At 40.9% G+C, this 14136-nt stretch overlaps 1 protein-coding gene across 1 annotated transcript in view; it reads right to left on the minus strand.

Moving 5' to 3' along the window:
- Positions 1-14136, minus strand: part of LOC308374829 (two pore channel protein 2-like) — a 76396-nt gene that overhangs the window by 20233 nt on the left and 42027 nt on the right. The window contains exon 19 of the mRNA XM_080850773.1: positions 13948-14019. Within this exon, the coding sequence (XP_080706899.1) occupies positions 13948-14019 (72 nt within the window). The remainder of the gene's footprint in view (positions 1-13947; positions 14020-14136) is intronic.

A 14136-nucleotide genomic window follows, 5' to 3' on the forward strand; every position in this document is an offset into this window, starting at 1 on the left:
TGGTACTGACCAATGTTGCACACATGTCCCATGTTGCACCAGAGATGGGAAAGACTTAGATCTGATCCTACAAATAAAATGCAAGCGAGTTCTGGCACGCATGATTGGTTTAGTGCCCTGTCGACATAGTTTACCTCATGGGAAGGAATGTTGATGTCTTGTGTGGGATTGATTTTGGGTATTCTTTGTGTGTTGGCTACCTGTGCATGCTGTGTAGAACCCTGTATACAGAAGATGGTGACTGGAATGATTAAAACTGCTGACGACGAATACCTTGCCTTACAAATACGTAGCGCCTGTGCCTCTGATGGAAAGTTTGCTTAATAATTATTTACTAAGGTAGATGAAATAATGCTCATTAATGACCTCTGTTCCGAAAATCCATTAGATGAAGCTCAGAATGATGATTTTGAAGTTATCCATTGAAATTGATAATTAATGCTTAAGAAAGATGATTTGTGATTTTGATTGTGTTTGTAATTTTTGATTATCCATTGAAACGGATAAAAGGAGGGATTGATAGAGATTATTTCCAAACACTGTTAATGACTTAAGAATATAATAATCAAGTGACTTGTATGAATATATTCCTGTGAATTATGTGCTTATGAAAGCAGGAGCATGGCTTTTCTCTGTGTGTGTGTAACTAGAATATTAGGTGCCACTAAGTCTGCATATGAACAAGAGCATGTTTAGACCAGAGGAGATAAGAAAGGAACTGTGCTTCTTCCGACCTTGTGCAAAACTGCCATCCTTGCAAGACAGGGAGCCTCGGACGTGAGAAATCCACCACGTGATCATCCCTGCTCAAAGCTAAACTTCTGACTATATAAACTTGGTGCGAAGAGTTTATCATGGCTTCACTGTCAGCCTCGGCTGGGAGGGGAGCCCAATTGCAATTGTTGATGTTTGTCTGTCTAATAAATATACTTTCATGCAGCTCCGGAGTCCTGTACTAACTAGGGTGATTTTTCACCTATCAGACACCAGCCGCTACGTGCGAGGAGAGACGGAGCAAGGAGCATTGTGGCCTATGAAGATTAGGCCAACAAGGAAGAAATCTACACTATGGACAAATAACTCCTAAACTGCTCTCTCTCTCTCTCTCTCTCCATCGTAGTGTGTTGCGTGTGCTCGAAGTCTGACGCGGATAATAAACCGATATCCTATACATCAGATCAGCATTTCATCGAGTCCTTTGTTAAACATACGCAACTAACGTCAAAGCTAACTAGACATATGTTATATCATAACATTGGTGTTTTCACTGGATTCAACGAGATTCTTCAGTTGGTGTGATCCACCCAGTTTCACGGTAAAATAAAAGAAGAAAGAAGATACCAGAAGAAGAGAGAAGCCCATCTGAAGCTTGCGGCCTCAATTGAAATGGTGAGTACATCTTTTATTTTATTGCTGAAAAAAAGAACAGAAAATTATCGTTACGTTTAGTCTGAGTTAGATTGCAAGGATTCTTACGTTTCCGTACCTACAGTAATTCGAGAGAGAATTAGCTGTATGCTTTATGTACACACTTGATGTAATTAATGACGGGCCCTAGCCTACGTTTGAGACAGAGACACGAGCAACAGTTCTGTGGTTGGTGCCGCTCTATTCTAGTTGAACTAGTCTAGAGGTGTTTGAGAAATAGCTACTATTTTAACCTTAGGTATATTCGCATCCGCTTTAAATAGCGTGGCGTTTTTCAACGGGCTGAAAAGCAGAAATTGAAAATGCAATAGCAATTTATCGTACTGGTTTAGGTATACTTATGACCGCTTCACAAAAGCGTGGCTTTTCAATTTGCTGGCCGAAAAGCTGAGATTGAATATGCAATAATTAAGTTGCCGTAGATATATGTAGACTGTTTGTTTTGGAGCTTGAAGGCTTGGTGATAAGCTAGCTGGTTCATCTTGCTTAGCTTAGGAATTATTGTTCAAAACCAGACGTTTTAAGCGACCATTTTCTTGGCACAATAAAGTTCCTTCGAGACAACGTAGTTGATGGACCTAAGTTGGAAGTTGTGTACTTATGATTGAAGTTTAAACTGTGGGTAATTTGGGTTTTGTAACATCGTTTTGGATTTTTAAAAGAGCATTACATTGGAAGGGCGACGCGCGTATTCATCTGATATTCAATTGATAGTTGTAAAGCTAACGCCAGGTTAGAAATAGGCCGGCTGCTGAGATGGACGATTCTTTAATACCACAGTTTGACGAGATTACCATGATTGAGACAATCAGAGGGTTTTTAAATAGTCATTTTAAAATGAATGAGACCGAGAGGAAAATCGGACTCAAATACAATATTCTGCCAGACCATGGGATATGGCCTCTTGATGACATTAGGCGCAGTTTTGAAAAACTCTTGCGCGAAAAAGACAAAATCTCACTTTCTCTCGTCATTTTAGATCACATAACACGCCTTCAGAAGACACGTGTAGACAGAATTCTAGAAATCGAGAGGAATAAAGTCTCGTCACTTGAAAGAGAGTTGATCAAAGTTACACATGAGAAGACTGAATTAGAATGGCGTCTGGGTGTTGAGAACACGATTCTAGCACTTGCAAATGATGTGAAGACATTGAAAGCAGTTCAGGCTAGGAACGACCAAGAGATATCACATCTCACAGAACAAAGTGAGCGCCCCCCTCCCAAGGAGAGGGAGAGACCAAAGGCATTTGGAACAATGCCATTTGCTGATTGTGGGTCAAACATGAATGACGATTCAAATGTTAATGAAGGCATGGCCATGTTGAGGCCTGTTACATCCAGGTTTACGGGTGGAAATGTGACACATTTTTATAAACTTGCAAAACCACATGACATTGACGAGTGGTCGAAAGACATGCTTCATCCCCGTAAAACAGGGATGGAGACATGGTCTAAAATAAATCGATTGAGAAACATCTACCAGTTGCACCCCCTGGACGGCGTGGCCATGCTAAGTACCGTGCTTAATGCCTCTGAGGCAGACAAAGTGAGACATAATGTTAACATTGGCTTGGGGGAGAACCAGCAGAACTTAAAGGATGGCTGGAAGGCCCTACAAGAGTTTATTCAATTGACCACTAATGCCAGCACAGATTGGGCAAAAATATCAGGTTGTAGGCAGAAAATCAATGAAGCTGTGGATGATTTTGCTCAAAGATTTGCTGAAACATTCTTAAGACATTCTGGCATGATTGGATTTACAGAGGAAAACATTGGGAAGAGCAACAATGCAGCCCTTAAGGCTAATCTGTTACAAAGCTTGACTCCAGAGGTGAAACAGGCTGTTAAGCTTAGCACACCTAGTTGGGAAGACATCTCATTTACCTTTGAAATGCTAATTAGTGTAGCAAGGCGAATGGAACGTGACACAGAACACAAGATCAGAAGGGTCTGCATCCATGGCCTACACACCGATTCAGAACGCATGCTTAGAAATGTAAAAATGAGAAATCAAAGTAATCCTATAAACACATCTAGGAATGAATGTTACAAATGTGGACAGCTAGGACACTGGGCCAACACATGTCGTCTCCGTGGTAAGAGGAAGCACAGCCATCACTCCAGACCTCACATTTTCTGTGAGTTCAGAAATTCAAACAACCATCACAATAAAGGTGACAAGGAGAGTGATGATGATGATAATTTATTCACCAAGTTTGCTAAATTGACTGAGGATCAGAGACAGGCCATAATGTCTGCGATTCCGGAAAACTAAACCTGCCCTCCTTACGGCCTCTTAAGACAGTTGAGAGTCAGCGGCTTGACAAAGGTGATGTGTGCATGGCTATTGACAAAGACGGTCTAGGTTCGGTGCCAAATGGGAAATCCCCACTTGAGAGTGGGCTGTGCCACGGTAAGTGGGCAGTGCCAGGTTACTGGGATGGGAGACCAGAGAAGGCACACGAAACTGAGGAACCGTTGGGGTCAGAGGTCAGAACACACAGAGAACCAGAGTCAATGACAGCTGAGGAAGTTGTAAAAAGAGCCGTAGGTCTGGAGGGCGAAAAGGTTTGTTCCCGGAATAATAACATGAACGTTTGCAATGGCAAGTATGACCTCTTGGTGCATAAACATAAGGTGAATGCTAGACCAGTTGAGAGTCAGGACTGTACACAAATGACTACACCAGTACAGATGATCCCAACAATGGGGAGGGCTTTTGGGCCACGTGACGGGGAACCGAAATTGAACATTTCAGCCCCTACATGCCTCCAGAACAACCATCTCTGGAAATATGATTATGGCTAAACGTCAAGTCATACTATGTTCATCATATCATTACTTGTAGCAATAATATGATGAGTGGATGGGAATTTAGATGATGACTTGATTATGGACCCAACAATGAGATACGGGTTGATAGAACCCTAATGTTTTTAATGTTCAATGTTATGTTTTCATGAATGAGATACCACTTTCTTTGGACTTTGTGATACTGCCGCCTGTTTTCTGATTATGTGTTTCAGAAACAACATTTGGTCCATGACCAATAACCCCGGAACAGCGGTTTTTGAGGACAACAGCCAACAACATGAGAGCGACGTCTTCAATATGCATCTAGTGGATGGCGACCATAATCGTGAACAAGACGATCCTCACCCCAGTCGCATCTGCCTTATACGGCATCCTCCATGACGCACATAAGGACAACACATTTTTTCCCACCAAGAACATTTCCATGTACTTACAGGACACATACACAAATGGATGGATAGCTCCATGGGGAAGCTACTCCGGGAATACTCAGATAATGATATCACATTCCAAGCATGTATGCAATTGTCAGTTTTCAAATGTGTCCCATCGATAATGGTACCTAGGTACCACTTGCAGCTTACCGAGGGTAAGGATTGCTACTTAATCGTAGAGTCGTGAAAGAATTTTACCCTTGAAGGTTTTCGCTTTCACCTGTGAGATAAGGCATTTGGCACCCATACAATTTTGTTCGTTATTTGTTTATGAATTTTTATTGTGATCATGATTTAAGCAATTTGACATGGAGCCCCCATTAAGTTTAGTCCCACTGACATTACAATAGTCAATAGAGATATAACCAGTTTTGTTGTAATAGTGTTGGAGTTTCATGGTTATGTCTGACAATGTCCGTTATGGTTTGTTAGTTTGTATTGTGATCATTATGTATTTGATTTATGATCAGACGGGGAAACTGTTAGATTTCAATGTTTTGAAATGTTTACCATAACTCAATTAGACCTGGCTTTGCCTTAAAGACAGAATCATCAAGATGGTCAGACAGAGAAACGTCTTGATTAATGGCCCATTCATATCCTGACACCATGACCCGACTACCGACACACCCATTTTCTGTATAAATACGATGATTGTAGTATGTCATTCATGTTATGCTGAAGGAGTTCTTGAAGAGACACCAGCCGCTACGTGCGAGGAGAGACGGAGCAAGGAGCATTGTGGCCTATGAAGATTAGGCCAACAAGGAAGAAATCTACACTATGGACAAATAACTCCTAAACTGCTCTCTCTCTCTCTCTCCATCGTAGTGTGTTGCGTGTGCTCGAAGTCTGACGCAAATAATAAACCGATATCCTATACAACAGTTCTGTGGTTGGTGCCGCTCTATTCTAGTTGAACTAGTCTAGAGGTGTTTGAGAAATAGCTACTATTTTAACCTTAGGTATATTCGCATCCGCTTTAAATAGCGTGGCGTTTTTCAACGGGCTGAAAAGCAGAAATTGAAAATGCAATAGCAATTTATCGTACTGGTTTAGGTATACTTATGACCGCTTCACAAAAGCGTGGCTTTTCAATTTGCTGGCCGAAAAGCTGAGATTGAATATGCAATAATTAAGTTGCCGTAGATATATGTAGACTGTTTGTTTTGGAGCTTGAAGGCTTGGTGATAAGCTAGCTGGTTCATCTTGCTTAGCTTAGGAATTATTGTTCAAAACCAGACGTTTTAAGCGACCATTTTCTTGGCACAATAAAGTTCCTTCGAGACAACGTAGTTGATGGACCTAAGTTGGAAGTTGTGTACTTATGATTGAAGTTTAAACTGTGGGTAATTTGGGTTTTGTAACATCGTTTTGGATTTTTAAAAGAGCATTACGTTGGAAGGGCGACGCGCGTATTCATCTGATATTCAATTGATAGTTGTAAAGCTAACGCCAGGTTAGAAATAGGCCGGCTGCTGAGATGGACGATTCTTTAATACCACAGTTTGACGAGATTACCATGATTGAGACAATCAGAGGGTTTTTAAATAGTCATTTTAAAATGAATGAGACCGAGAGGAAAATCGGACTCAAATACAATATTCTGCCAGACCATGGGATATGGCCTCTTGATGACATTAGGCGCAGTTTTGAAAAACTCTTGCGCGAAAAAGACAAAATCTCACTTTCTCTCGTCATTTTAGATCACATAACACGCCTTCAGAAGACAAGTGTAGACAGAATTCTAGAAATCGAGAGGCATAAAGTTTCGTCACTTGAAAGAGAGTTGATCAAAGTTACACATGAGAAGACTTAATTAGAATGGCGTCTGGGTGTTGAGAACACGATTCTAGCACTTGCAAATGATGTGAAGACATTGAAAGCAGTTCAGGCTAGGAACGACCAAGAGATATCACATCTCACAGAACAAAGTGAGCGCCCCCCTCCCAAGGAGAGGGAGAGACCAAAGGCATTTGGAACAATGCCATTTGCTGTTTGTGGGTCAAACATGAATGACGATTCAAATGTTAATGAAGGCATGGCCATGTTGAGGCCTGTTACATCCAGGTTTACGGGTGGAAATGTGACACATTTTTATAAACTTGCAAAACCACATGACATTGACGAGTGGTCGAAAGACATGCTTCATCCCCGTAAAACAGGGATGGAGACATGGTCTAAAATAAATCGATTGAGAAACATCTACCAGTTGCACCCCCTGGACGGCGTGGCCATGCTAAGTACCGTGCTTAATGCCTCTGAGGCAGACAAAGTGAGACATAATGTTAACATTGGCTTGGGGGAGAACCAGCAGAACTTAAAGGATGGCTGGAAGGCCCTACAAGAGTTTATTCAATTGACCACTAATGCCAGCACAGATTGGGCAAAAATATCAGGTTGTAGGCAGAAAATCAATGAAGCTGTGGATGATTTTGCTCAAAGATTTGCTGAAACATTCTTAAGACATTCTGGCATGATTGGATTTACAGAGGAAAACATTGGGAAGAGCAACAATGCAGCCCTTAAGGCTAATCTGTTACAAAGCTTGACTCCAGAGGTGAAACAGGCTGTTAAGCTTAGCACACCTAGTTGGGAAGACATCTCATTTACCTTTGAAATGCTAATTAGTGTAGCAAGGCGAATGGAACGTGACACAGAACACAAGATCAGAAGGGTCTGCATCCATGGCCTACACACCGATTCAGAACGCATGCTTAGAAATGTAAAAATGAGAAATCAAAGTAATCCTATAAACACATCTAGGAATGAATGTTACAAATGTGGACAGCTAGGACACTGGGCCAACACATGTCGTCTCCGTGGTAAGAGGAAGCACAGCCATCACTCCAGACCTCACATTTTCTGTGAGTTCAGAAATTCAAACAACCATCACAATAAAGGTGACAAGGAGAGTGATGATGATGATAATTTATTCACCAAGTTTGCTAAATTGACTGAGGATCAGAGACAGGCCATAATGTCTGCGATTCCGGAAAACTAAACCTGCCCTCCTTACGGCCTCTTAAGACAGTTGAGAGTCAGCGGCTTGACAAAGGTGATGTGTGCATGGCTATTGACAAAGACGGTCTAGGTTCGGTGCCAAATGGGAAATCCCCACTTGAGAGTGGGCTGTGCCACGGTAAGTGGGCAGTGCCAGGTTACTGGGATGGGAGACCAGAGAAGGCACACGAAACTGAGGAACCGTTGGGGTCAGAGGTCAGAACACACAGAGAACCAGAGTCAATGACAGCTGAGGAAGTTGTAAAAAGAGCCGTAGGTCTGGAGGGCGAAAAGGTTTGTTCCCGGAATAATAACATGAACGTTTGCAATGGCAAGTATGACCTCTTGGTGCATAAACATAAGGTGAATGCTAGACCAGTTGAGAGTCAGGACTGTACACAAATGACTACACCAGTACAGATGATCCCAACAATGGGGAGGGCTTTTGGGCCACGTGACGGGGAACCGAAATTGAACATTTCAGCCCCTACATGCCTCCAGAACAACCATCTCTGGAAATATGATTATGGCTAAACGTCAAGTCATACTATGTTCATCATATCATTACTTGTAGCAATAATATGATGAGTGGATGGGAATTTAGATGATGACTTGATTATGGACCCAACAATGAGATACGGGTTGATAGAACCCTAATGTTTTTAATGTTCAATGTTATGTTTTCATGAATGAGATACCACTTTCTTTGGACTTTGTGATACTGCCGCCTGTTTTCTGATTATGTGTTTCAGAAACAACATTTGGTCCATGACCAATAACCCCGGAACAGCGGTTTTTGAGGACAACAGCCAACAACATGAGAGCGACGTCTTCAATATGCATCTAGTGGATGGCGACCATAATCGTGAACAAGACGATCCTCACCCCAGTCGCATCTGCCTTATACGGCATCCTCCATGACGCACATAAGGACAACACATTTTTTCCCACCAAGAACATTTCCATGTACTTACAGGACACATACACAAATGGATGGATAGCTCCATGGGGAAGCTACTCCGGGAATACTCAGATAATGATATCACATTCCAAGCATGTATGCAATTGTCAGTTTTCAAATGTGTCCCATCGATAATGGTACCTAGGTACCACTTGCAGCTTACCGAGGGTAAGGATTGCTACTTAATCGTAGAGTCGTGAAAGAATTTTACCCTTGAAGGTTTTCGCTTTCACCTGTGAGATAAGGCATTTGGCACCCATACAATTTTGTTCGTTATTTGTTTATGAATTTTTATTGTGATCATAATTTAAGCAATTTGACATGGAGCCCCCATTAAGTTTAGTCCCACTGACATTACAATAGTCAATAGAGATATAACCAGTTTTGTTGTAATAGTGTTGGAGTTTCATGGTTATGTCTGACAATGTCCGTTATGGTTTGTTAGTTTGTATTGTGATCATTATGTATTTGATTTATGATCAGACGGGGAAACTGTTAGATTTCAATGTTTTGAAATGTTTACCATAACTCAATTAGACCTGGCTTTGCCTTAAAGACAGAATCATCAAGATGGTCAGACAGAGAAACGTCTTGATTAATGGCCCATTCATATCCTGACACCATGACCCGACTACCGACACACCCATTTTCTGTATAAATACGATGATTGTAGTATGTCATTCATGTTATGCTGAAGGAGTTCTTGAAGAGACACCAGCCGCTACGTGCGAGGAGAGACGGAGCAAGGAGCATTGTGGCCTATGAAGATTAGGCCAACAAGGAAGAAATCTACACTATGGACAAATAACTCCTAAACTGCTCTCTCTCTCTCTCTCCATCGTAGTGTGTTGCGTGTGCTCGAAGTCTGACGCAAATAATAAACCGATATCCTATACATCAGATCAGCATTTCATCGAGTCCTTTGTTAAACATACGCAACTAACGTCAAAGCTAACTAGACATATGTTATATCATAACATTGGTGTTTTCACTGGATTCAACGAGATTCTTCAACACCAAAACACTTGGCATGACGTAACGCTCAATACACTGCTGCTAATAGATGTGATCAATTCAAGGGTTCGTTTTATAAAATTACATAAATAACTGTAATGCGATGTATATACAGTGCAGTTAATAATCTGGAAAATGTGGTAATGGGCGTTAAAAAAACTAAATATAAGAAAAGACAAAAAATAATTGTTGTTATCGTTTCAAGACGGCGGACATTGAATCCATTCAAGGGTGTCACACTCCCAACATTCTGTGTAGTCTTACTCTTTTGAGCGGACAGGAATAGCACCGTTATGACAATTAACAAATTTCAAAAAATGAAAAAGCTTCAAATGTACAAAAATGTAATATACAGACAGTATCTGTTGTTATCCCAGGTCCAATCTGAATTTACATTTACATTTACATTTTGTTATTTAGCAGACGCTTTTATCCAAAGCGACTTACAAGGATGTATACACATTTTACATTTTTCACTGATGGCACACTGCACATCAGGAGCAATTAGGGGTACAGTGTCTTGCTCAAGGACGCTTCGACAGGGAATCGAACTGGCAACCTACCGATTCCTGAACGACTTCTCCACCTCCTGTACCACTGTCGCCCCTTGAATTGCCAGAACCTAGGTATAACCAGCGTCGATTGACTTTGTCTGTTTTAACGAAAAGAGGCTACAAATAACCCTGGTCAGATCCGGGTCGCTGGTCTGAAAAGAGTACCATGTTTGCCTGTAGAGTGACCACTGAGTCTGCATGCATCTACTTAAAATACATAATTTAGGCTTACGCTCCTTCTCACCCACTGCATCACTCCAAAGGACAATGTCTGGCATAACCATCCCTTCACACATGGCAGTCAGGGTCCAGGCTGTTGTTGCTCATGTGTAGTTCTACCAAATACCATCAGAGCAGGGGCGCCTCTTCTTTTCCTAACACCTGTAACACCCCCAACACTCTAGCATTTCTGGTTTACTTCTTCGATCTGCTGTTTGGCCCTTTGTCAGATTGACTAGAATTATATTTTTTGCCTACCCTCTGTAGCTTGATTGTTGTTCCTCAATTGTAAAAGTGTCAATTCAATATAATGTAAAGCAACCGAATTTGTATAATGAAATAAAAACAAGTAATAAATATTCCTTAAGGCCATAGCTGTGGGATGCACAAAAAGACAGAAAGATTGAAATGGACAAAGCCAAAGAGAATTGCCTCAACCTTTGAGAAACGAAATACAAAGACTGATGCAAGATGCATGCAGCTATTGAACAACTCAGAGTATACAAAGTACTGGATTTTTTTTAGACAAAGTATTAACCATTCATTGAATCAATGACAGTTTAGATATTTCCTAATGCTTAGATGTCCAACGCAGTGGACACGACTGCATCACCACCGAAACCTAACCAAATATATGTCGTTACATTAACCAACACTACCCAACCTATTAGCCTATTAGACAAATGGGTCTCAAAGGTAAAGTGAGAATGAAGATCGATGTCTGTGACACACTCACAACCCGTCTCCATTTATAAACAAATATATTTATGCATATTGCCAACTCTACCCACTCATTTTGTTTCTTTCTCCTCCTAGTCTACACTTAATTCGCTGCGAGATACTGCTGTAGTCACACGTAGCCACCCCCACCACACTGTCAGGCACTTTTTCTACCCCATACTCTGTGCTAGCATTTTCCTGAAATATATAAAAGTGTAAGGATCCAGTAGTCAAGAACACTGCTCCAATGATAAAAACAGGGAAGAAGTGGAATCCGCAAGAAGCGGTTAAACATGAACATGAATTGCCACCATCGACATTTTCTGTTCCATTACTTTACTTACCCTTGTAAGAGTGACCTTACAACCACACAGTTTACCCACTAAGTTTCTAGACAAAACTTGAATGCTCTCTACCCACCTTTTCTACTACCAATTTTGTATGCATCATACATATACCATATTATGTTTTTATGTGTTATGTGTATTTACTGCATGTATGCAGTGTACAGTACATTTACTGAGGAACCTTAGCTTAGAAAACTTCATAGTGCATATATAAACATGCGTATTCCGGTCATTTTGAGACCATATTCAAGTGTCGACCTTCAGAAGCTGAGATACAGATGCGCTGGACGCGCCCTAAAAGGTTGTGGCAAAATCTCGATGTTCACTCGGGTTACAGTAAATGACAGCACCCTAGTTTGGGCTGCTACTGGAGTATTGAGACAATTGACCTATCGCTAAGCCCCGCCTTTCGAACGCAGACGGGCCAATGGCAGTTTAGTAACAGCTGCACTCGGACATCGTGAGTTTACAGCTCCATAGGATAGCATTAGAGACCGTGATTTTTCGGTGGATTTATGAGGTTTGTGGTAATGTAGGTTCAACAAAAATGGCCAAACGATGTGCATGGGGTAGATACAACACTGATACGAGGTATCATGAGAGGATAGGCAATGGGGTATATTGTATCTCATTTCCTAAACGAAAACAAGACCGGTCCAAATATCTCCGGTGGATTAAGCTGTGTGGCAGACCACACAGTGAACGCTACGTTCATTAGCTTTCTGCCATACTCTTGTTAGGTTGGAATTTTCCTTTGCTAAATCAATCAACTAAGCCTACATGATAAAAGGCATACTCATTATTCACAGTACCTTCTTACTTTCACCACTGATGTTATGCAAGTTATCTCTGGTTCAAACTAGCTAACGTTAACGATTCACGTGCTGCGCTAGCATAGCTTTGTCAGTTAAAAGCTTTGTTGTTAAAAATCGGCCATTCTATTAAACAAACGATATGCACAAGTATACATAAGTTTAATAATGGATTAACATGACAATGTGAACGAAACACACGCATGTCGGTAATTAACAAGGTTACAATAACAAGCTAGACAGTTGTCACACTGTCCTGTCAGGGGCAGGTTAATGCTAGTTAATAAACGTAGGTCTCAGCTCTCGGTGCCTTCCAGATTAGTTAAATTAACTGAATGTGAATTCATTGTATCTTTCCCATGCGGTGCATGAACAATGCTGGTATTGGATGTATTTATCTGCAATCGCGATGACCGTGAGTTGAGGCTTCTCCCCCTTGCATTGAGCTCTGTAAATTCTCGCCTCAAATTTAAGCTTGTTATCCACCATATCGAGTTTTAAATTGTATACATATCCCTCCATTGCATAATTAAGTCCCTATTGAAGGCTTCTAGACGAAATTAGGTCCTTTTCTCTCCAAAAGTTGTCTAGAGCCTCTTGGGATATAGTTTTGACACTGATAGCTGCCATTGTAAACTCTAGTCAGCTCTGATAACGTGTCCGAGTTAGCAACAGTAACAATGGGGGGCAGGGCTTAGCGATAGGTCAATTGTATTGTTTTGGCGCTCAATAAATACAATTGATTTGAATTTTATTGAATTCTGCTTTTATATCACGGCTTGGTTAAATTCCCTTTTGTGACACCTTTAGAACGTCAATTAGAATGTTTGTAGTTCCAGTTTTTTGATTTCATAACACTGGCATATCAATTTTCCTTTGCCTCAAGTTAATTCGGATGTTTGAATGAACATTCACTTTGTGGAGGAGTTGCAAATCAGTTGACTTACGAGCAGCGAGTAGGTGAGTACAGCCAATAGCTTTTGGTACAGTTACACTACATCTGGGCTCATGAACACAGTGATTTTACAAAGCTAAGGCTCAACAGAATGCTGGAATATGATAGCTTGGCAACTAAGGGTGTGGAACAACTCGCCTTTAGCCATAGCAACTACCTACTTGGAACCAGTAACTGGCCTTTGGCCATAGTATCTACCCATTTAGAACTAGCAACTACTCATTTGGAACAAGTAACTGGCCTTTGGCCATAGTATCTACCCATTTAGAACTAGCAACTACCCATTTAGAACTAGTAACTGACCTTTGGCCATAGCAACTACCCATTTAGAATTAGTAACTGGCCTTTGGCCATAGCATCTACCCATTTATAACTAGTAACTACCCATTTAGAACTAGTAACTGGCCTTTGGCCATAGCAACTACCCATTTAGAATTAGTAACTGGCCTTTGGCCATAGCACCTACCCATTTAGAACTAGTAACTTCCCATTTAGAACTAGTAACTGACCTTTGGCCATAGCAACTACCCATTTAGGACTAGCAACTGCAGTGTGTCCTGGAAGTCAAGAACAGACCCAATGTGTGAACAGAAAGTAGTTGCTCTACAAACAAATCTGTTTTATCAATAGAAATGTAGAAATTATATCTGAAAGTGTACATAAAACAACAAGGAATTTACTCACCATAAGGATTCCTGCAAAAGCCCGTAGATTTTTCACCAAGTCAACTAAAGTGCTTGCCACCAAAGCCATTAACTGAAAACAAGCACATTGAGATGGAGCTAATCAATACAATGACATTGGAATACTATAATAAAAAGGGTAGGACATTACAGAATATCTTAGATTCTTTTTCTTAGTCAACCAAATGTT

This window comes from Sprattus sprattus (assembly GCF_963457725.1).
Source record: "Sprattus sprattus genome assembly, chromosome: 13".
Classification (NCBI taxonomy): domain Eukaryota; kingdom Metazoa; phylum Chordata; class Actinopteri; order Clupeiformes; family Clupeidae; genus Sprattus; species Sprattus sprattus.